Source organism: Vicugna pacos, chromosome 23 (assembly GCF_048564905.1).
Source record: "Vicugna pacos chromosome 23, VicPac4, whole genome shotgun sequence".
Lineage (NCBI taxonomy): Eukaryota > Metazoa > Chordata > Mammalia > Artiodactyla > Camelidae > Vicugna > Vicugna pacos.
In genome coordinates, this window is record NC_133009.1 from 15,999,724 (window position 1) to 16,024,226 (window position 24,503).

A 24,503-nucleotide genomic window follows, 5' to 3' on the forward strand; every position below is an offset into this window, starting at 1 on the left:
TTAAGGAAGAGTGGTCAAGTTTTGAAGGGAAAAACTATTCTCAACAGGAGAGGAGGATAAAAGAATAATGCCTCACCAAGTTTTTCCTTGAGAATGGTGAGTAGGGAGTTGGTGTGTTGGTTGAATAAATCATGGGAGGTTTTTTTTCCTTCCCCCCTTTTAAGGCAACTGATAGAGTCAGCCTTTTTTCTCTTTCACATGTCTTCTGCTAGCTTTCATCCTCGCTGTCCCCCATCAGCACCCATACTACCTTCTCCTCCTTTAATTTCACAGAAGAATTTTAAGGCCAAAACACAGTGGGTTCATTTCTCTTCACCTCCACGGACAAAGCTGATGCTTTACTCAAAAACTGCATTAAGTTCCTAGTTCAGATCCCAGCCCCACCTTGTGACCTCCAGCACTGATGTTCTTTCCGTTGATTAGAGCGGGCAGGGTCAGTCTGACTCCTGGTGGAAGGGTCTGAGTGTAACCCCAGTCAGTCAGGCCAGCATTAGTTACTTTAGCAGAGAGAGAAGTTCTACAGCTCAGCTTGTACTTAGCAGCAATGCTGAAATAGGTGTTGGTACTGTCAGCAGTCCATGCGAGGTTTACGAACATTTCAGCCTTCTCATTCAACCTTCTGGTAGGTCAATCTTCGAAATTCAGTGCTGTTGTTCACATGAGTGTGCAGCTGGAAGTCTGCTGCCTTGTAACTCAGGGTGGAATTGTTCTGTGATAGTTTGGATTTGGCTGTGTCAAAACTCTTCTGATAGCCAGCAAGCCAACCTTTAAAGGCCAACACAGTCCAGCCATAGTTGGTTGGTCCAGAAAAATCTATATCAACATTACTGCCAAGACTGAAGTAATCTGTTTGTAGAAGGCTTTCAATTTCTCACTCTTCTTTCCTGTGTTCCTTACGAATATGGTGTGGAGTCTCAACCCTGCAGCCAACTTATTCTCCAGAGATTTCTGTCCCAAGAGTATTGTCTGTGTTCCACTTCTGGGTGAAGGTAAGCCCATAGTTGAAGATTTGGTATTTGGTCTCTAGATTGCCTGACGCTTTCCCTGTATCAGTGTAGGCATGACCAGACAGAGAAAATTCCACTCCACTCCACGACTTGGTTTTCAGATTTATTTTAGCCATGCCAAGCCCACGTTCTTTGTTGGAAGACATCCCTGGCAGCCTTTCCTAGGTCACAGTAAGTCTGTGTGTTACACGTATCTCCAACTGGATGGCCTGTCTGCTTGGCCAGGATACCACTGAAGGTCTTCAGACCAGTGCCCGTGGCACCTGGGTGCCCATGCTACCTTATTATCCCCTACCCACTCAAAGCAACAAGAACCGAGGATTCTAGGCAATCCTGTTCTTTCATAAACACTTCAACTTGTAACTCTTTTGATCTTTAATTGCTTACATAGCTCCTGGAGCAGAGGAATAAATGTAAGTAAGATAATAATAGCTAACAAGAAGCACCCATGCTATGGGCTTAATAGGGAAAGTATCTTTTGATTCTGAGTATGTAGAAGCAGGTATTTTTTTTTTCTGTATATATGTATTTATTGAGCTATAGTCAGTTTACAATGTTGTGTCAATTTCTGATGTACATAATGCTTCAGTCATTCATTTTCAATAAACATATGTTCATGTATGACTGACTGAAGCACTGTGCTGTACACCAGAAATTGCTGCCTTGTAATTTATCATACATCAATAAAAAAAAATTCATTCATTTTCATATTCTTTTTCACCATAGGTTACATGATATTGAATATATTTCCTGTGCTATACTGTTTATCTATTTTATATATATTAGTTATTGATTTTCAGACCCCCAGTTTATCCCTTCGCACCCCTTTTACCCAGGTAACCATAAGTTTGTTTTGTCTGTTAGTAAGTTTGTCTTCTCTTGAGATTCCACATATCAGTGATATTATATGGTATTTTTCTTTCTCTTTTTGGATTATTTCACTTAGAATAACAATCTCCAGGTCCATCAATGTTGCTACAAAAGACATTTTATTTTTATGGCTGAATAGTATTCCATTGTAGAAATATACTACAACTTCTTTATACAGTCATCTGTCGATGGACATTTAGGCTGTTTCCATGTGTTGGCTATTGTAAATAGTGCTGATATGGACATTGGGGTACATGTGTCTTTTTGAATTAAGGTTCCTTCTAGATATATGCCCAGGAGTGGGATTGCTGGATCATATGGTAAGTCTATTTTTAGTTTTTTGAGGAATCTCCATACTGTTTTCCAAACAACATTCCCACCAACAGTGTAGGAGGGTTCCCTTTTCTCCACACCCTCTCCAGCATTTATCATTCATGGATTTTTGAATGATGGCCCTTCTGATTGGCCCTCTGGTGGGCAGGGCTGTGTCTAGGGGTGTGTCTAGATGTGGCTGTGGGCTCTGGAAGACTTTAGGCAGCCTTTCTGTTGATGGGTGGGGTTGTGTTACCATCTAGTTAGTTGTTTGGCCTAAGGTGTCCCAGTACTAGAGCCTATAGGCTATTGGGTGGGGCAGGTCTTGATGCTGATGACCCAAGACCCTTGATGCTGATGAAGCAAGATGTCCGCCTCAAGTAGAGTTCATGCAGATGAATACTCTTCAATATGTCCACCACCAGGTTTTATGTCCCCAGGGTGAGCCACAGCTGCCCCCTGCCTCCCCAGGAGATCCTCTAAGACCAGCTGGTAGGTCTGCCCCAGGCTCCTATAAAGTTACTGCTTTTGCCCTTGGTCCCAGTGTGCATGAGATTTTGTGTGCACCTTTTAAGAGTGAAGTCTCTGTCTCCTCCAACCTGTCCTGCAGTTAAGCCCATGAACTAATCATCTCTTAAAGGCCCCACCTCCAACTACCATCACATTGGCGATTAGGTTCCAACACAGGAATTTTTGGGCAATACAGTCTGTAGTGCCTACTGGTGGTAGCAGTAGTGATGGACAGTTATGGTTTGAACTGAATTTGGGGAGTCTGAGTGAGTGGTCTTGTAAACATAGTGATACCGAAACACATGTATACATACTTTCTATGGCTGCTTTTCTGATAAAACAGTGGAGCTGACCAGTAGCAAGAGAAATCATATGGTCTATAGAGCCTAAAACAGCTACCGTCTTTCCCTTTTTAGAAAATGTTTGCTGGCGGCTGGTGTACCTCATACTTCTCTGTTAGCATCGGACTAGTTAATTATGTTATAGGTAGACTTGATATGACATGTAAGGAATTACACAGGTGTGGGTCTACTGTTGCCTACCAGGTTTCTCACTTGCCCCCGAGGTTTCCTGCCTTTGGCTACCTTCCCTTTTATGCTATTGTGATTATAACAGCAACATACAAGATGTGGCCTTGCTTCTTACAGCTTTGCTGGAGGCCTTCAACCCCCTGCTCTGTCGTCCTGAGGGAACACTCAAGCTTGATATTGGATACCATTGCCTAATTCTGCTCAACCGCTAGGGTGACTACGATAAATTTCAAGGAAATTGTGTTTAAAAGTACTTGGCTAAAGTCAGGATTCTGGCTGGACCTTCTGGCTCCATATAGAATTTTCCAAATTAAATATAGTAATCAGAAGTCTGTCTTTACTAATATCTGTGCAGTAGCTCGTGGCTGGGCACTGCCGTGTCCTTCTCTACGCTTGCAGAATATTGGATAGAGGAAATGACCAAAGTTAACATGGGTTATTTTCAAAAGAAGCTTAATGGCCAGGGTCATGTACTGGAATTGTTTACTAAAATAGGCTGTAAAACGTCCTTTCTAAGGACGGAGGAGTCGAGCAGATGTCTTCACTATGTTAAACCAGAATTTCTCCAAATGTTCTGTGAGACAGTACAATACATCAAAGGGAAAATGTTGACTTGAACAAATTAAATGTTTACTACAGAATTTCTTAGATCCTTTAAGTGTCAGTATTCATAGTAAATATTTAATAGAAGTATTAGAAATAGAAATATTTAATGTTACACAGTGTTTCCGAAACTTGTTTGATATTGGAACCCAGTTGACTCAGAGTACCTTAACTGGACTACTGTTGTATAGAATATCCTTTGGCAAACAAACACTTCTTTTAGATAATCACCTGCCTGACGGAGGATTAGATGATTTTTCCAGGTTTCTCTGAATACTGTGATCTAGGTAAAGAAAACCTTCAATCATAGACCATTATTAGGCCTTGGCTAGTTTATTTTCCATCACAGGTAGATGAATCTACTTGAGTTGAGATATAAAAAAATTGTCTAGGTAGGTGAGGAAACTGTCAAGTGATGGAGATATCATTTGACTTGGAGTCATAAAAGAGGTAGAAGGTACGATGTTTCTGCCACTAATTAGTTGTGTTGTCTTAAGAAAGTTACGTAAATTACCGAAGTCCCAGGATCCTGATATGTAAAACACATGTATGGGTGTGGCTATAAACTTTAATACCTCTTCTAGCTGTAAGGAAACAAACTGTAGGTTTTCAAAAAAGTTAAGAAAAAGTATGTGAAATTTTTACTTAGGCAGGTTTTACTGTAACAATGTTGGTTGTTTTACAAAATAATTTTACAAAGGAGTCCGTCAAGATATTATAAAGAAAATACACACTGAGGTAATATATATACACTTCATAAAAATAGAATACATCTTGGCAATTGCGTCCAGAGTCTGTTACCACCGTGTACAGTGTATTGACGTTTACCATTTATACTAATTTGAACATACAAGATTTTCAGGAGAAACAATGAAAACTGTCCCATTGGTATTTAACTTTCTTTCTCCGATTGACAGGAAAATTTGAAAATGCTGGAATGTAAAATTATGGAGCTAATTGAATGGAAGGTCATATCAAAAATGTTACAGCAGAGATCCATGCTATCAACAGTCTCATCTGAGGACAAAGTAATATTTTTTTCTATAACTTGTCGGCTTTCACAAAGTCACTGAAAATAATACCCTGCTTTTGGATGTTCAATCAAGGTGAGCACCATTTGGTATCAGGGAAAAAGGGACCTTCTAGAAGCTGTACTGTATTTCTAAAATGAGTGGTATTTCTTTTTGTTCCTTGAAGTGAAAACAGTCCTACTGCAAAGTATCAATACTTTAAAAAGGCATCTCTGTAAGTTACTTAAAACTGGTTTACTATGTTTTGGTCAAAGCCTATTATCATTCTTAAAGTGGTTAAATGCTCAAAAATCCACTTGGCTTTGAATTTGTTTTGTTACAGAAAATGATCTTAGCTACTACGAAACATCACTGATGTGTCCTTTAGATGTTAAGAATAATCTCTGGAAAGTAACTGCTCCAGTGTAATAAATTAAGAAAATACTAAGGGAGTTTTCTAGATCTTACCAAGAGATATGACCATGGTGGGATCAGGAACACGCCTCGGCAGTACCAAGGCAGGCACACGAAACAGAGCACAGCACCGTTTTCAAGTTGCCAAGGTTGCAACTGTTCGGGAGACCATAGTCTAGAAGGCGGCTTGATTCCCATGATCGATGCAGTTGAAGCATGTGGGTTAGGCTTTGGAGAGCTGCTCAGTACGGATAGGCGGACACAGCTATATAAACTATGAATGTGGTCTGATACTCGACGGTCCCGTTGGCACTGTAGGATAAGGCTCGAACCCTCATGCGGTAGGTCTCTGGCTCCCGGAGGGGTCGTGTCGTGTACACCACGCCTTTCAGATTTTCATCCCTTAAGGCAAAAGGAACAGTCTGTTCCTCATTTGTCATGAGGAACGTTGTCCTGGGATGCATCACTCCATCCTGCGTGTATGCAACCAGCCGGATCAAATCTTGATTGGCGGCTATTCCAAATGGGAGGGAGACAAGTTTGTATTCCAAGGCATATGGGCTCAAGGCACATTCCAGATCATTGGGTGGACAGTTCTTGAGGCAGAACCTAAGGATGACAAACTCATGAAATGCATGCAGTTATCTGGCTCGGAAGCAGCAGGAGGCCTGATGTAGGTGATCATGATCCCTGACAACTTTGGGGCATTAAAGGCAGGAGACAGCCTGACGGCAAAACACCCGGTGTTGTGTGTCACTAACTCAAAGCAGATGGCAGTGAGAACGTGCTGGTCGAGAGTCACAGATCTCTCTCTCGGCGCCATTAAAATCAGAAGCCTCTGAACCACTGAAGTATACGTACCACTAGAGTGTCTTTAAAATGAAAAGTCAGTTTTGGAAAGAGAAGCTTCTGCACAAATATTGGAAACCAGGACTTCTTAACGAGAGGAACAGAAACTCATTAAAAATCTTAACATCTACCCTACTTGAAAGCAGAAATAGAATATATTGATATTTATCTTTCTAAAAATAATAAAAAGGTCAATTAGGACCCCTGAAAAACAAAACCTCCTTTTGTATTTGTCTTCCACATGATTTCAGATTAAAAATACTGTATTTTCTTTTTCTAGAGCTCACAGTGGCTGTTTTTGAATCATCATGACTTAAGTTGTCTGCTAAAAATCACTGGTAATAAAGAGTAAAACTTGAAAAAATGCACAAAAGACTATGTCCTGAAGATACGGAGTCCTCAGCCATGGTATTCTGAAGTCTCGTAAGTCTGTATTTGTAATTTTTTCCCTTTATATTCCCCCTAGACAGATTACTAATAGGCTTTTGATGGATCCTGGGCAGTCCACCCTTGACTGTGTTACAGCAACATGGTAGTCACCTCTGAGAGGAAAACAAAGTGTGAGACCCAACCAGCATCTGGTTTCAGATCCCCCTCCTTGTTAGTGGGTCCTATTCCTGCTGACCATTCTCATAAATAACCATTTTTCAAACGCCCCAATTTTAACTTGGTACCTAAACAGAGTGCAAAATTTCTGTAAGGGGAAGGAGAAAACAGAAGCTTATCCAGAACCCAGAAAAGACTGTTTCAGACGATATGTAAGCAAGATGACTTGTGAACGGACAGACCACTGACTCATCCTTGCTCCTCTCCACTCTCCTGGAGTCACGGTGACTCATCACCGTCACAGCCACGGTCCTCTGGGAGCACTCTAAAATTGTCTAGTTTCCATTGGTGTGGCCTCAGGGTTTTCAGGGCTTAAAGAAAGGCAGGCACTATCACTCCATACAACATTCTTTGCTGAGGCGGAATCCTAGATGCTGTCTGGTGGATTACACACTGGGGAGACTTCCTCCAGGAAACCCAGCCTGAGCTCAGTTCTTGCTCATTGACTGAAGAAGGAACACACTGTCACCTCATGTCCCCTGGGGGTGACTGACTGCCTGTGAATGCAACCTGACTGCAGACAGGGTTTGTTGGTTAAGGAGAGAGAGAGGAAGAAAGACCTTGAAAAGCACATCTGGGAAGAGAAGGCGAGACCTACCCCAGCACAGGATCCCGCCGGTAGTCAGGAGGACAGGGCGTATCAATGCACTGGTAGCTTCCTCTCACGTTGAAGCACATGCGATTCGGCCCACAGCGCACGTTCTGCTCCAGACACTCGTCAACATCTACAACAGCCCAAGGAACATGCAGCATCAGCACCTCGGGTCAGAAAAGGCCATCCGGGCAGGCGTGACTGGAGGGGTGACAGCTAGCTTTCTCCTCTCCCTGAATGAACTCGGCCGTTCTACCTGAGCTTCTCCAACCACACGTGGGGGTCTCGATCCCTGGGGTGCTATTCCCCAGACTGCTCTGAAGATAAGGTTTTTTTTTTTAAACATATGTGAAAAGACTAATTAAATTAAAAAAATTATGAAAAATAAGTTATGAAAGTAGAAGGGAAGCTATTAACGCTAATGGTTTTTATAATTGGAAAATAAGAGTGCATTTGGGTTTTGTAAAGCAAATAATACTTCAAATTCACAAAAACGAGCTAAAAACTTAAAGGACATCTGTGAACCTTTCCGTAGAGCAGAGAATCTCTTTTCCATAGGATTTTGTTTTAGAAGTTCAAATTGTTGAGTGGGAAGTAGGGTAGTGGAAATTTAAAAAGTTATAAATTAAGGGGAGATACAGGTCAGCTAGATCTTGTGGAAAAAATAAAGGGGAAAAAAACACACAGGATCAGAGATCCAAGTCTGATGAGTCCATCCTCACTTGTGGGTGGAATCCTCTCCCAGGGTAAGGGCTCTCCCTAGGATATTGGGGAAACACGCAAATGAGATGCTCTTTCTTTGTTTTCCACAAAGCTGTTAAATAAAAACACTTAAGCAGCATCAAGATGAGGCTAAAAAGCAGCTTTCTGGAAATGAACATTTTTAAGCCATGGTTCTTCACCTGAGGTGCATGTTCGAGCATCAAGGTATCTGTGAGTAAAAGTGCTTGTGTGCGTGTGTGTTTGCACGAGACAAACCAGGACTGAGATCGACGGATCAGTTTTCTGGAGTGTCCATAGAGTTTAACACAATTTTAAGAGATTTTTGAGACCCCAAAGGTAAGAATCGTATTTTACAGCAATAGTTTCAAACTGTGATACCTGTACTTCTCTGGTGGTGCATGAACGCTTCCCAGCAGTATGAGGGCAGACAAATATTTCAGGGAATCAATTTCCAGCCAGATTTGCATTTCCCATAAGTTCTCCTTTCTAAAATCAGTCTGCTCGAGAATTTCCTATGGCCTGGAGTTCTCCTTAAACTCTTCTTTCTTCTGCTTTCAAAGAAAGGTTTCCCCGAATCCCCAGTCTCTATGCTACAGGGTGTAAAATGCTCCCAGGCACGTGGGACCAGTGAGCGCACTGGTGGTATATATTGGTCGGGGCAGGCTGTAGTTCATCACAGCTACAAACCAACAGCCTGGCCTCTCCATTTTAAATTAGATTTCATAAGTGAGCTGGCTGTCACAGGGGCACCTACTAACACTTTTACTTGAACAGAAAAATAACCTTAGACTTTTCTGACAGTCAATCTGGTTTAACAATGAGTGCAGACTTGGTCATCCTCCATTAACTGAGTTCAGTCTGCACTTCCAAAGTTTTGATGAATGTATATTTAAAACACATGAACACCAAATAACAATGCCAGAATTCATATCCTTCGTAACTATTTAAACACAGTAAGTTGCTTTTTACAACTACGAGTGAAGTATAAGGTTTTTAAATTTCTTTTTGGAGTAGGCAAACAAAATATGAAGACTATTTTGGAAAAAGTTTAAGCCAATTGGTGGCATACAGACACTTGTAACACTTTCTTTAGTATTTGAATAAACATACATCCTGATGTACAGGAGGGAACAGTTACAATTAATTGGACCCAAATTGGTTTTCTGCAGAGGTAGGTGCTAAAGGTCAAATGTACTTCTATTATGGAACTGGTGCCACGACCCGTGGGTATGTGTAACCATTACGTCCCTTCACCGTAGTAAGTGACTTGGTATCTGTAGGAAGGTATTTGGTCTTTGGTTAAAGTTGTAAAGCCCTTTCCTGAACTTGTTTGTTATAAAAAAAGAGAAAGGAGAAAAGACATTCCAAGAGATGCTGTATTAATCATGGGGGATAAATATTAAATTTCTAAATTATTTACCATTTGCATTTCTGTCTCAAAAATGAGCATTTTAGATTTGGTTCCAAATAGATTCTGTTTTCTAAGGAAATAACAATGTAATTTTAAACTAAACAGTCTGCACAAAGTGAAAAGATACTGAGCTAGAATGATATAGAGTAAATCACCTGACTTTAATGACATTGTGCTTTCTATTAATTTATATTAGGACTACTTTTCCTCCAGGAATGGGACAGGGTGAAACCATGTTTTAATTCTGTTAAATCTGGTGTCTGCAAACCAGTTTCTAATTATGATCTTATCTGTTAGAAGTGCTCTATCTCCTTGACAAAGTAAGATTGTCCCAGAATGAAATGAAAAAAGCCTTTTAGGAAAATGTAAAAGAAATTCAATAAACCTTATCTTTTCTCTCATTAAAAAAACTATTCCCTTCACATCCTTTCTTTTTCCCTCTAATTTTTAAAGTGAACTCATGCAGAAACATGGAGCCTAGTGGAACTGCTAGGGTCTGTGAAAATGGGGGCTTGGAGGAATCTGGACACATGTCTGTGGGCATAATAAGGGCAGCTACCTTATCACGGATGTTTACTGGCTGAGTGTGAATCTATGAAGAAATACCAGATGCAAAGTGTTTGTCTCCAGCTCTATAATATTGTACCCCCCTCCCCCAAAGAGCCTTCATTAAAGCAGTGGAGCTTTGGGGAAGGTAGCTCTCCCTTGTATTCTATTCCTATCTCCTCAGGATTAGGCATCCTGTAGGCATTCATTCTACTCACTCATTTTTGAAAAAGAAGCCAGTAACGGAGAAACCGGGCTGTCTTCTGTTACCTGACAATGCAGTGATGGCTGGTTTTTATAAAATATTATTACAAAAATTATGATTAAAAATTAAAGTATAGGCATTTCATCACATAAGTATGTGGCTACAAGAAAAGAATACCAAAATGAGCTGAAAAACTGTCATATTAATAACTTCAGAACCATATGAACGCATTTAACCAAGTGCTTCTGGAGACATTAAAGTAAAGTAATTTAGGATAAAGATACTTGAAACATTTGTCTTAGAGAAAGTAGAGAGTAATTCAGATTCTTGATAAACATTATGAATTACTTATTAAAACCTTGGATTAGAACACTCATTTCAAAGGCAAGCCAACACATACTTTTACATTTTTAGAATTAGATTAGTGGTGCTTAAAATTAGCATAATGACTTTTTAGTTTGTCTTCTCTGGTTCTGGAGAAAATCATGATCATTTCTATTTTTTTTTCATTTTGCAGTCTGGTGACGTTTTTCTTTAAAAGACATTTTATTTATTTTTAACACCTTGATTGTGGTATGGTTTCTGTAAAGTAAACTACACATATTTCAAGTATACAGTTTGATGAATTTTGATTGATAGATGTATATACCAATGAAACCACTACTAGAATCAAGATAGCTAACACTTCCATCACTGGGTATTGAACCCAGGACCTCTTGCATGCTAAGCGTGTGCTCTCCCACTAAGCCAGAACCTCCCCTCCAACTTCCATTTTTGACTAGTCGCTGTCCTTGTTCAATGTTAAATTCACTTTAATTTCCTTTTTACTGTTAACATTTCTATCTGTAATGTATAAAGCTTCAAAAATTATCTCTGAATGAAAAGTAGTCTTGTGTCCCATATAAATGCCTCAGATACTGTCTAAAGCTATAGATTCCAAGTGTTTCTTTAAAGACTCTTTGAATGTCATAATTGTTTTCTCTCACCTTTTTTCTTAAGCCACAAAAATATTTAACTCATTTAAATTGCAAACATGTCAAATGACATCTGTTTCTTATTTGTGCACATTATTTTTCACTCTTGAAAAATGAGTGACAAGGGCAACTAAAAAACAAACTGGCATAATTTAGAGAAGAAGGAAAAATTCTCTGAGAATAGGACAATAAATACAACCCTTAAAAAATCTGGCTAAGGGGTTTGTCACCTGGTTGGTTATTTTGAATGCTTCAGTACCTACCTCCTTCCTTCCTTGGTACCTATGAGTGTAATGTTAGTGATGGGCACTGCCACCCCTTCAGGATTCTTGGGGGTGCAGAGCTGGGGAAAGTTATAAAATATGGACAACGTAAATGTTCTCATTTCCTCCTGCTGCCACAGTACGATGGCCCTGGTGTTCACAACATCATAGCAGAGACAAAGGATCATTCTAGACATTGTGAGATCTGTGATCAAGTCCTACCCTTGCTTTTGATGGTTTTAGGACATTGAGGCTCACATCACTGAGAATTAGTTTTAACATCTGTAGAATGGGTCCAAGTTATTGCTCTGAACAAAACTATACTGCTTAAAATGAAATAATAGTTGTTTTGGAAAAACATAAAATTATAATGTAAATGGTGAGAGAAGCAAGATGGCGGAGTAGAAGGACGCTTGTAGCTCACTCTCTCCCACAAACACACCAAGACTCACATCTACGGACCTACTCAGCCAACCAGAGCACCTGCCGAACGCCGACAGAACATCACCCTCTTCGAAAGACAAAGACGCCAAAAATCTGGTAGGAGAAAAGGAAAAAAGAAGAAAAAGCAAAACAGTGCGGAACCGATCCCACGGGGAGGGAGCTGCAAAGGAGGACTGGCGCTCGTTCGCTGGGTCTCCCCCCTCCAAAGGAAAGGCCAGCGGGATAGAGGGGGAGCCTCCGAGGCTCAGAGCTCCCCTGAGTACCCCTTGACTGACAGAACTGAGTTAAACAGGCACAAAGGGTCCCCGCGACACCCAGCCTGAGATGTGAGCCAGCAGCTGGGGCCAGGACGGGCCGCCCGAGCCGCGCGGAGGACGGGGGGCGGCTGCACTGAGGCCGCCCCGGGGGACTGCAGGGGGCTGCGCACCGTGGCTGGGAGCGGATACAGAGCAGAACCACCTCGGTCCCCCATGGACTGTGAAAAAAGCAAAGCAACACGGCTGGTGTGCCCTGGAGGGAGGGGTGCCATAGCCTTTGTCTCCTCAGACCTGCACAGCCATTACTGGTGCTTCTCGTGAGAAGAGAGGCAGGACGCAGCCACAGCCGCCATCTCCTCCTGTGTGCAGGGCCCGGGCGAGGCTGAGCCCTGAATCCACACCCGGGGACTGCGCAACCTCCTAGGCAGGACTGAGACTTGTTTATAGCCCGAGGCTGGTAGGATCTTTCTGGCCTGGCACCTCAGAGAACTTCCGCCACCAAGACAAACAAGGAGCTGAGGTTTGGCACAGAGCAGGCGTGGGGCTGTTCCATGGTCTTCCCAGAGCCTGCCTACAGGGCGCCGGCCCGAGGGCGGTCAGCTACACAGAGCAGCGGAGCGACCGGCACCGGGAGAGGGCGGGCTGCTATCCGCTTTCCTGGCAGGAAAGCAGCACCTGACCACGGTGCTGGGAGGGGGTGCAATCCGCCCACCTGCCTCCCCCCCCCCCCAGCATCTGACTGCGGCATCAGGAGAGGGAGGGAGAAGGACCCACCCGCCCACCGGGTAAGAGCTCAGCCCCTGACTCAGTGTTGGGAGGGGGCACGATCTGCTAGCCAACAGCCACTGGGAGCAGCACAGATGAGGGCGCCAACAGAGAGCCTCTGGAAACAGCAAGCTGAGTTCACAAAACAGGGCGAAGACACAAAGACCTCTCAATAAAATCATTAAGAGCACACCATCTCCAGGAGAACTAGATAACATACTCCTTAAGCCACAGTGCCAGAGAGGTATGAGCAATATGAAGAAGACTGGAACCACTCCCAATTAAAAGATAAAGAGAAATCCCCTGAAAGCACGATCAAGGAACTAGACATTGATGGCCTACTAGATCAAGATTTCAAAAAAGTGATCAAAGTACTAAAGGAACTAAAAGAAATAGTGTTTAGAGATATAAAATGTCAAAAATGAAACAGAAGCTATAAAGAACCAACTAGAATTAGTCAACTCATTTGCTGAGATGAGAGCTGACCTACAGGCTGTACAAAGCAGGCTAGATAATTCAGAGGGATGAATAAGTAACCTAGAAGTCAGGACAACAGAAAGCACTCATCAGAACAGCTGAGAGAAAAACAAAAACAAATGAAAACAACATAAGGGACCTATGGGATAATATAAAGCGTGCCAATCTACACATAATAGGGGTTCCATAAGGGGAAGAAAGAACAAAGGGGATTGAAAAGGTATTTGAAGAAATCATGACTGAAAAGTTCCCAAACCGAAAGGAATCAGATATCCAACTACAGGAGGTTCAGAGGGTCCCAAACAGGAAGAACCCACACAGGCCCACACCAAGACATATCATAATCAAGATGGCCAGAGTCAAGGATAAAGAAATGATCCTATAGTCAGCAAGAGAAAAACAAAGAGTGAGTTACAAGGGCACCACCATAAGGCTCTCAGCTGATTTCTCTACACAAACACTACAGGCCAGAAGGAAGTGGCAAGGTATATTCAAAGTCCTGAATGAAAAAAAGATGCAGCCTAGGATACTCTATCCAGCAAGGCTATCCTTTAGAATAAAAGGAGAGATAAAGAACTTCACAGACAAGCAAAAACTACAAGCGTTTAGCAACACTAAACCCATGCTAAAAGAAATTTTGACAGGTCTACTCTAAATAGCAAAGAAGCAGGATGCTACAAAAATGAGAACTCTAACTGGAAAGGAGATAACTGCCATGAATTACAAAAAGAATAAACACAAAATTGTAAAAGAAGACATCTAAATCATTAACAGTGGGAGAGGGAAGCAAGGAAAGCCACTGTGGAAAACAGTATGGAGATTCCTCAAAGGACTAGGAGTAGACTTACCATATGACCCAGGAATCCCGCTCCTGGGCATATATCCAGAAGGAACCCTACTTCAAAATGACACCTGTACCCAATGTTCTTAACTGTATTATTTACAATAGCCAAGACATGGAAACAGCCTAAATGTTCATCAACAGATGACTGAATAAAGATGATGTGGTATATTTATACAATGGAATACTATTCAGCCATAAAAACCAACAACATAACGCCATTTGCAGCAACATGGATGTTCCTGGAGAATGTCATTCTAAGTGAAGTAAGCCAGAAAGAGAAAGAAAAATACCATATGAGATCACTTATATGAGGAATCTAAAAAAAAAAAACCCATAAATATAAAACAGAAACAAACTCATGGACATAGAATACAAACTTGTGGTTGCCAAGGGGGTGGGGGGGGGAGGGACAGACTGGGATTTTAAAATGTAGAATAGATAAACAAGATTATACTGTATAGCACAGAGAAATATATACAAGATCTTGTGGTAGCTCATAAAAAATGTGACAATGAATATATACATGTTCATGTATGACTGAAGGGTTGTGCTCTACACTGGAATTTGACACAACATTGTAGAATGACTATTACTCAATAAAAAATGTAAAAAAATTATAATGTAAACGTATTATTCAAAAGTACTTCAAAATTTAGTGGAACGTTCCTCATAGGGCAAGTTCTTAAATGTTTGGTGAGTGAGGGCTGGGAGTTTATTTATTGAGTTCAAGTTCCTGCTCCAGGCGATCAATGGGGGGGTGCTCTCGGAGTGGATGAGTGGGTTGGGTAGGGGTGGGGAGGCTCATGGTGAAGCCATTGTCCATCTTGGTCTTGCCTCCCAGAACACATTTCCATGACCTGCTTCCTAGCAAATCTTTTGTGAATCTTACAGAAAGGGAAAATCCAATCTAAATTCAACTGCAATAAAGCAGTCTTTTGGAGATTTGCTACACTTTAGAAAAGGACAGAATTTGTACATGGCAGAAATTAATAAAATTCAGAGGCTTATTAAGACCTACATAATACTCATAGTTTGTCCACAAAATTGAGGGCATTTCTTAGAAGTTTTAAAGATTTACACAAGTTCATGTTTCTCTTTAAGTGCACATTGTAATGTACTACACCTCATATAAGTGCAATGCTCCTTTCACATTGTTGTGTAAAGAGGGTACTATTGAGATTGATAATTTTCCTCTTCCTACCATCACTACCCATTGTCTAAACTCTGTTATAAGACCTGCAACCTTGGAGGCTGATCATGCACTTACTTGCATGTCTGTCTCTGCTAGACTCTAAGATCATAAAGGGAAGAGAGTGTACGTTGTTCACCTGTTTTAACCTTTTGCATCCTGCAGTGTTAACACATGATTAATACTCATGCTTTGACTCAAAGAATAGATTATTTAATCACTCACTGATCACTAAGACAGAGTCTAAAATAATGTCTAACACTGAGATACACCGACTGAGCACTCTTCCTATTTCTCCTTCCTTTGTAGATGAACTGTGAAAACATGTTTGAAGAGGTCTATTCCTACTTATTTCTATTTATTTTTTTTATTTTGGGGAGAGGTAACTAGGTTTATTTATTAATTTGTTTTTAGTGAAGGTACTGGGGGTTGAACCCAGGACCTCATACGTGCTTAAGCACGTGCTCTCCCACTGGGCTGTACCCTCCCCTCACTTATTTTAAATGTAATGACATGAACTGGCTCAGGCTTTCCTGCTCCTTCTAGTAAGACCATACCAAAAATGCTTCTCAACTCTTCCTTTGCTTAATTGGTTTCTCTTGCTTTTCCTACTTACAGAAACAATGTTTACAGGTAAGTATGACCCACGGAATGTGAAAGGAAAGAAAGCAACTAGAAGAATAATTATTCAAAAAAATAAAACAGTGAATTTCTCACACTGTCCTATGTGGGTTTTTAAGTCAATGAATGTCCCAACATTTTCTTACCTTGACATGTCTTTCCATTGAGCATGAGTTGGTAACCAGGTGGGCAGATACACTGATAGCTTCCAAAGGTATTTTTACACTCGTGCTGGCAGATGCCTCTCTTTTCACATTCATCAATATCTGTGCAGAAGGAAAGCAGAGTGTATAACTATGCCAAACAGAAACGAAACTGACAGAACCAGCTATCAACAAGTTGCTGACATACAACAGTAAACTTCTTGGGGATTTTACACTCAAGTTTAAAAATAATGCTCGGAGCTGTTTTATATCAGGATCTGTTTTTAGTGGAGTCCCATGTAAACTGTCCTGTGTTATAAAATATGAACATCTCTTCTGTATATAGGTATCTGTGAGCTAAAGACCCAAAATGGCCAATTTCTGTATTAGTTGAGCAAGATTGGAATGACAGATGAAACAGGCCAGTTAAGATTCTAAATCACCAAAGTACTAAGCACTTGACAAAATAGAATTTACCTAAAAAACAAAGTTTCTATTTGAGATTTACTGGAAAAAGAAATATTAGTTTCTATTTTATTTAAATTTTAGCTGCTCCCATCTCTCCAATAGCCATGCACAGCTTTCCCACACACACATCCCAAGTGGGGGTGGTTTTTATCTTTGCGATATGAATAGTCATCAAACTTCACACAAGTGCAATACTAATGGCGACTACATACACACAGGGGCTGTGTGACCTTGGGCCAGACACTTAGCGTCTCAAGATCTCAGTTGATTCTTCTGCCAAAAGGAGTCATTGATAGACTCTCCCTCGCAGCTTTGTTGGAAGGTTCAAGTCGGGTAATATAGGAGAAAACATTTTATAAACAGCTAGCTATCTGCTACAATTAAACAAAACTAAGAAAACAGCAATAAAAAGGAGAGTGGGAACAGTTAAAAATTAATTGATACTTGATCAGGGGGACTTGAGAGGTCTCAGATTTCTTGCCCCAATAGCTTGGCTTTGACTAATATTAAAATCTGCCAACCAGTGGAAGGAGGAAGAGGAGAATGGGTATGACACGGGAGTAGGAGTGCTGTGGGCTGGAAGTAAAGAAAAGACAAACTGAAGACTGGGAGACAACGCAGAGCAAAGCGCCCTGTCCACTCTGCATATTTTGCATGTGCTCAGAATATAATTGCAATGATTCAAAATCTGTTAATGACAAACACTCATCAAAAATTTGCTAGTTTTTACCCCATTTTCAGTAACCAAAGCATTCATCCCAGAATTCAGGTGAGTTATTTTTACTTTTTCTCTATTATCCGCTTTAACCAGAGGAGATAATAATATAATAACAGAAATGTAAATGATGTTGAATTCCAGGTAGTCAACACTGCACGTTCCAGGGTACGAATTTTAAAGTGTCCCCAAGGGTGATTTCTGTGTCCGGGAGCAATGCAACATTCCCTTTTCCTGTGAGGCTTTGGAATTCCCTAAAAAGTGAAATTTTAGCCCAAGTCTCACAAGATTTCATAGTGTTAATTTGAATCTTTTGTAAGTTATTCATTCCAGATGGTTAATTAAAGGCATTTGGTGTTTATTGCAAGTTGCTCATTCCGTAATTCCAAGGCTGTCTGCAGTCTTAGTGTAAATTTCTTTATTAGTACTAAACATCTAAGCCTATTAATTGCCCCCAATAAAACTCAAATATCCAGTAATAGGCTAATTATAGAAGTTTACTTTAGATTGTCTTCAATATTGGTCCTCATTCTAAAATAGTAGCTGCCTCACACTGCAGATGGTTTGGGGAAAGTAATTCATATAAACATATTAGTATAACAGAAACAAAAGACATAGAAAGCATAAGACTACTATGATGAAACTACAGGGCATAGACAGTGATAAAGAAATGGAGAACTGATTATCAATCAGGGACACTTCCTTAAAATGACTTGGACCTTCCTTCAGATGATTTAGAAGATGTCAACTAAATGGTATATGGTGTGAGGAATGTAGTTTCATTCACTTATCATAGCATAAAGATTTCTGGTGCATGAAAATAAAGACAGAAGAGAAGAAGATGAGGGCAGGGACTCAGATGTTAATAGAAGATGAAAACCCTTTCGTGGGAATGACTATTTGGAAGAAACTGAAGGACAAAATGTCAGATGTTAATTCCATTAATAAAAGAATAGTGAAAAGAGGTAACAACTGTGGGCACAAAAAATTACCAATGGAAAAAACCAATAAGAATGGTTTGGAGCAGGCTGAGAGTGATGTTTGATATACTCCAAGGATAGTGAAGTCCAGAGGTTTAGTAATTAAGTCGTATTTGACTGTATAGGACAAAATGCAGAGAGTTGTTAACAAATCCATTAATGCTTGAAGTTCAAGGGGCAAAAGAAACTAGCGCTGTCCACAGTTCTAGGAAGCTGATCACAGGGAGAGGATTCCATATGCATCATATTAAGCTTCAGGTACGTCAAGACATTTAACAGAAAAGGTCTGGGAACATAAGGACCTAAAGAACAAAGGTTAAAGTGTAAGGATCCCGAAGGTTTGAGGGTCCGGCTAAGTAGAGGTGATAAAAGAAGCTGGGTCCACCTAAGCACGACGGAGAAAGCCCGTGTAAAAAGATGATGCAGGGGGAGGGCTTGGAGAAGGGCAGAAAAAGAGATGATGCAGTTGAACGTCAAATTGAAGGAAAATTGAAGGTATTTTTTTAAATTATTTTTTTAAGGATGGTATTCGGGATTGAACCCAGGATCTCGTGCATACTAAGCATGTTCTCTACCACCAAGCTATTTCCTTTCCTCCAGAAGGCATTTAAAAAAAATGTTTAAAAGAGAGCATATCTGGGAGAGAATAAGCAAAGCATAGAATACTTAGGAAAAATACAAGAACATGAGGTTGGGATAGGGGTCTTCAAATTTAAACAGAATTTCTTTCTCCCTTCTTGCCTCCCTCCTCGCTGTCTCATTTCTTCTAACCAATTGTGGGGCTAGTTCTCGTTTGCTTATTCCCCTTGGTGCGTAGCTCAGTGACATACAAACTGGATACTCACAGGAAACGGAATTAAATGAATGACAGATGATCATGCCTGCAACTCAACTGAAAACAAGGTCTCAGTCCTCGAGCTGGAAATTACACTTCACTTTTGCAAACAAATTAAGTTACGGATTTGTGAGTTTAGATAAAGATACTGAAAGCATGTATTTTAGAACAATGGAAACACGTTAATTTGGATCCGGCTCACATCTTTTCAGTGGCTTAACATATATACAAAATAATCCAATGGAGAAGGTCCACAGGGACTGTGGGACAATAGTCACGGCACTGTTGGTTGTCATACAGACCAAGGAGCAAACACTTTCAAACCACTGCTACAGCATCCATCAGATAAAGCAATAATGACAGTATATATTATGGGCCATATGCATATTCTCATTTTAAAAAACTACCTTCTGGATGCCACTGAATTTTATTTCACTATAGCATTAAATTTAGTCCCACTTACAGGGTGATCGAAAAAGAGAAACTGCCAATATAGAATATTATATTAGCAGAATGCCCACATATAAATATAATTTATTTGATAACATCCATAATAGTTTTTAGGTGCCAGAGTCAATGTCTTAAAACTCTGAGCCATCCCAGACTTGAGGACAGACGTGGTTCACTGCACCCAGATGCTCACAGGTGCCGTACATACGCTTAGACCCTGGTCCGTAAGTGAGCCCGCAGACGGGAAATGTGGTACCGCTGACATTTACCTACACATGTGTCATGGGTTGCCTCAGAGCCTTCAGGGCAAGTTTTCCTAACAGTCCTTCTAGTCCTGGAGAGAGATGTTCTGCGGTTTCTATACTCTGAGTAGGAGCTGTAGAGATGTGAGTACTGCCTGTAATGCGGCCGAGGTTGATAGCTGTTCCTCACGGGGGAGAACCGGGCAGGGTTAGAGCTACTGTACTGAGTGCCGTGATTTGGCAGCCTCTCCAGTCCAGCGCAAGATTTCCCGTCCCCTAATAAATGCTGTGCTGGTGGACAGGTACACTCGAAGCTGCCAGGGGTGTTGGAGCACTGATATGCACAAGGCTTAGGCACTTGTTCACATTCATTAATGTCTGCTCGTGTGCCATGATACATAAAAAAGAGAAAAAAAAAACACATACACACACACACAGAAAACACAGGGATAAAGAATCAGTCTGTGGAACAAACTGAAGACATTATGCTACCCTCCCAAGTCATTTCTCAACTGTTCTGAACTTTTGAGAAAGCGTTCATCACTCAGCTATGAATGTGTAGAAAGACTCACTCTCCCTAAAGGCTGCTTCATACGTACAGTCAAAACATACAGGGCTGTAATGGAAAATGTGGTCTTGAATCCAGAAAAACTGGAGTACAAAGCTAATATAGATCTTAATTTTGTTGGTGGAGGAGAGAATGCAATCCCATCTCTCGTTTGCATTAAATTATAACATTAATCACTAGTACTTCTGATCTTTCATATAATTACAAGTTGTAGCTGTACCAATATTCCTGCATCTGAAAACAGTTTTATTTTCACTTGTCTCTTTTGAATCAATAATTATTAATGAATAACCATGCCAAGTGCACTTTCTTAACAAAAAAAGTAAAAAGGAAATGAAGACACAATCATTTTTTAGTAAGATAAACTCACAAATTTCAAAAATTAAAGTTACTTTTCTTTGTATTTCTAGGTCAACACAGTTTGTACTCACAACTCTTCCTGTGAATTGGAAGTGAATAAAAGCTAGAGATCAAAACCAAATTCTTTAACTCATTACCACAGTGACATGAAAGAAAACATGAGTAAGTAGAGTAAAAGTAGTAAATTTTGCTTTAAAAATTATTTCAGTTGGTAAAAGTTGAAGTTAACATTTTTAATTCCTTTCAGGCAATCAATGGCTGATTCGCTTCGCTGATTCAGCCCCCAGCCCAGTTCCTGACATTCAGCTTTCATTCAAATTAGTGAACAAATAAACACATTTCATTCTGCTAGGTCACTGTAATGACTGATCAAGATGTTAATATAAATTATGATATCTAAATAGAAGACTAAAATGATAAGCATTTCTGATATTAAAACATTTATATTGAGAGTTTCTAATAATGGTATCACTTTAAACATTTGCTATGTGCAAAGTACTATGCTAGGGACTAAAGACAGATCTATGTCTTTATGGACGAATCTGCTATAAAGAATTAAATAGACAACCAAGACATCTGATTTTAAAAGTATAATAGCATGCAAACCAGAAGCCAGTATTTAAAAGCTCACACAGTTTTTTTTTTTTTTTTGCTGCAGGTAAATGTTCTGAGGAGGAATATAACTTTATAGGTCATTTTTTTCATTGTGAATGTATTAATTTAAAAAATATCCTTACTCGCTTACAGATATTTTCTATTCTCTTTACCTGACTTACTTTATATTCAATTATAAGTAAGATGGAAACAGTTAGGGAATTGGGAGAATTAGGTGAGATTCTTGGCACAGGCACTAAACACACGGTACAGTAGTAACTGTCAATTCACTTAAACAGTGTTCACATTTTAATGCCTCATAACTAACCCTTCATAGTCCATACAGGTAAACTTTATAAATAAAATGTTTCTATGCAATCATTTATATCATGTGCACAGAGAGAGAATCAATGAGATAATCTCATAATTAAATTGTCATGGCAATTACATCAGAACTTCCCTTTGATTAACATGTAGTGTATGGTAAGCACTCTGTGTGGTTATTATCATCACTTGAAATGTCAGCAAAGATTGAGCTCAATATGAAGTCTCTAAGAAGTAATTCAAATTAGGTAACAAGTAACTTAAAGCAACTTACAAACCTTCTAATTGTAGCAAGAAAGCATCTGAGGGTAGAGTGGTCCTAATCAAGTTGGTAAGGCTGCGTGACTGTGTCAGCAGCTTTATTCCTCAACGAGAGTTCCTGTGGACTTACCCATACAGGGTCTTCCAACTCCTTGAGACCGGTAACCTCTTGGACACACACAGCGATAGCTGCCTCTCGTATTCTCACATATCTGGTTATATCTGCACTGATGGGTCCCATCTTTACACTCATCAATATCTACGGACATGGAGGCAATAGAAAGCAGTAACATTTTCTCTTTCAAAACCTAGTTGTCATATTTAAAATAAACATTTTAATTGTTTAGAATGTTGCACTTCTCACCACGTGGTTGGGACCTGCCGTCAGAAAACCTGGGTTCAAGTCCCAGCCCAGGCACTCATTAACTGGCTCCTTTTCCTCCTCTGGCTCCCTACTGTGGAAAGAGTTTTGTTCTAGCTTTTTCCTCCCTCCTCTATATCCCTCCTGCTGTGGCCATCTTATTCATACCAGTGACTCTAGTGAGCTTGCTGATGTGCATTTAGAGCACATTTAGTATCACACTGTGTCTTACCCATAGTCCCAGATTTCCAGCTCCTAGCTGGTCACCCCCATTGCCACGTTTTAATAGAACTTCAAACTCAGCAAGTCCCGGCTGTCTTACCATTACTCCCTTATTTATAACAACAGACAACCAGGCAGCAAACGTCAGTTATCTTGAACTTATTCCCTCAGTTTCCAAGTAATTATACTTCCTTCTAACAAACCCAGATGGCCCCACACTCCATTTGCACTCAGCTAAAGTTTTCCTGTAGCTTCTTAAAGTCTTTGGATCTTTCATATTATCTCATTTCTAATTAACCTTACACATAAATGACAGAGTCAATATTCTTAAAAAAAGTACAGTTGCACATAACTTCATATGATGCTCTGATTTGGCTACTATTCTTAGGAGTTAAGAATAAGTATTTATCTATATTAATACTGTTGAAAAGAGTCTTTGAAATCTGATAGTACAACTCCCTACCCCGAGTTTTTTTTTAAAGCATACTAAATGTCCATGTACCTCAGTAAGTGTCAAGTGCTCAATACACTGCCATTTAGATCTACCCCCTCCACTCACTCAGATACTATTTTAAAATAAATCCAAGACATATTGTAAATTTATTAATAAATATTTCAGTATGAAATTCTTAAAATGCCCCATTTTTAAAATGAGAAACTTAAACTCAAATTTCTGTGTCATCTTAAGACTTGTTCAAGGCCAGATGGCTGTCAAGTAGGGAGGATGAATTTAACCTGTTACCTATCTCGTAGTCCAGCTCTTTCCCCCTCATACGGGGCTTCTTTCCTTTTTCTATGACCTCCTCTTATTTACATTCCATTCAAGGCTATATTTAAATGTGGTCACGTCTATAAAAACTCTGATAATCACTCTTATTAGGTAGATCACTCTTTCGAGCACTTTTGTACAATTTTATTTGTTCCTCTTTTATGGTATTTCAACCTGCCTTGTATCTTTTTTTTCTTTCTTTCTTTCTTTTTTTTTTTTTTAGTTTTGGTGAGGGGAGTGATCTAGCCCAGTCGACTATAAGGACATGAGAACAAGAATGCTACCAGTTTTATTTCTGTAAATCATGCAGCTCACAGTTCTGCTAACTATGGCAGACTGGTACTGAAAAGGCACATAAAGGAAAAACCGAGGGAGAAACAGAATTTACTTTATTGCTTGGTCAGTGATTTGCCAGCTAAAGAATATTTAGTTTTAAAATAATTGTATTTTGAACTTTTACTAAAACTCTACAAGCATAATTTTTAACCCCTCCAATGAAATTCTTAACATCTATGCTAAATTTCACATTAGAAATTATGTGAGACATTACTACTCATGTGGGTATTAAATTATATAAACCACTTGTGTAACTGATGGGAGCTCAAAATGGCCCTAAGTCTTTCTGATGAGCTTTCATTTCCTGGGGGAGCCTCTGAGATCCCAGAGGTCAACCACAGTAGAAGTTGGGAGCAAAAAAACCTGTAGAAAAAGACAGTTCCTTGTTAGAGTAAATTTCCTCTGATCATTTCAGAATGGATACCTTACTTGGCTTGTTGATGGTAAACGGATCTCAGTCACTGAAATAGCCAGACACTCACCAATGCAGGTTCCATTTTCTGCCTTGGTCATTCCGTTTGGACAAAGGTCAATGCATTTATAGCCACCACGGGTGTTCTTGCAGTGCTGATCTGGCCGGCATACGTTCTGTCTACACTCATTTACATCTTCATAAAAGAATGAAGGTAATGCAGATTGAGAAAGGGAGTTCTTCCACTTTTCCATAAAAATTATACCTTTGGATTTTAAGGATGTTATAAACGAATACAGATGCTGTTTATATAATCATGGCATAAGGTTAAAGGATTCAAATCCATCAGGGTATGTAACACACTTTATTTTAAAACATAATGATAAAAATGAAAAACGAAATACTATTTCACAGAGCGGGTAGCCATACCAACCACTCCGG

The 24,503-nt window shown here is 40.0% G+C and overlaps 1 protein-coding gene, 1 long non-coding RNA gene and 1 pseudogene across 5 annotated transcripts in view; 1 reads left to right on the forward strand and 2 right to left on the reverse strand.

Moving 5' to 3' along the window:
• The window catches only part of LOC140688744 (uncharacterized), a 134,622-nt gene that overhangs the window by 82,727 nt on the left and 27,392 nt on the right, over positions 1-24,503 (forward strand). For 3 of the 4 annotated variants that reach the window (XR_012063527.1, XR_012063528.1, XR_012063529.1), the window contains exons 2-4: positions 4,750-4,938; positions 6,386-6,528; positions 20,834-20,945. This is a non-coding gene — a long non-coding RNA (uncharacterized lncRNA). Of the gene's footprint in view, positions 1-4,749; positions 4,939-6,385; positions 6,529-8,117; positions 8,231-20,833; positions 20,946-24,503 lie in introns of all 4 variants that reach the window. The other variant, XR_012063530.1, reaches the window with a different exon arrangement.
• LOC102539939 (non-selective voltage-gated ion channel VDAC3 pseudogene) lies at positions 355-1,153 on the reverse strand (annotated as a pseudogene).
• Positions 4,466-24,503, reverse strand: part of HMCN1 (hemicentin 1) — a 400,921-nt gene continuing 380,883 nt past the window's right edge. The window contains exons 102-107 of the mRNA XM_006198786.4: positions 24,133-24,258; positions 22,093-22,221; positions 19,883-20,233; positions 16,169-16,288; positions 7,310-7,436; positions 4,466-5,865 (exon numbers count right to left, since the gene is read on the reverse strand). Coding sequence (XP_006198848.1) covers positions 5,499-5,865; positions 7,310-7,436; positions 16,169-16,288; positions 19,883-20,233; positions 22,093-22,221; positions 24,133-24,258 — 1,220 coding nt within the window. The 3' untranslated portion in view covers positions 4,466-5,498. The remainder of the gene's footprint in view (positions 5,866-7,309; positions 7,437-16,168; positions 16,289-19,882; positions 20,234-22,092; positions 22,222-24,132; positions 24,259-24,503) is intronic.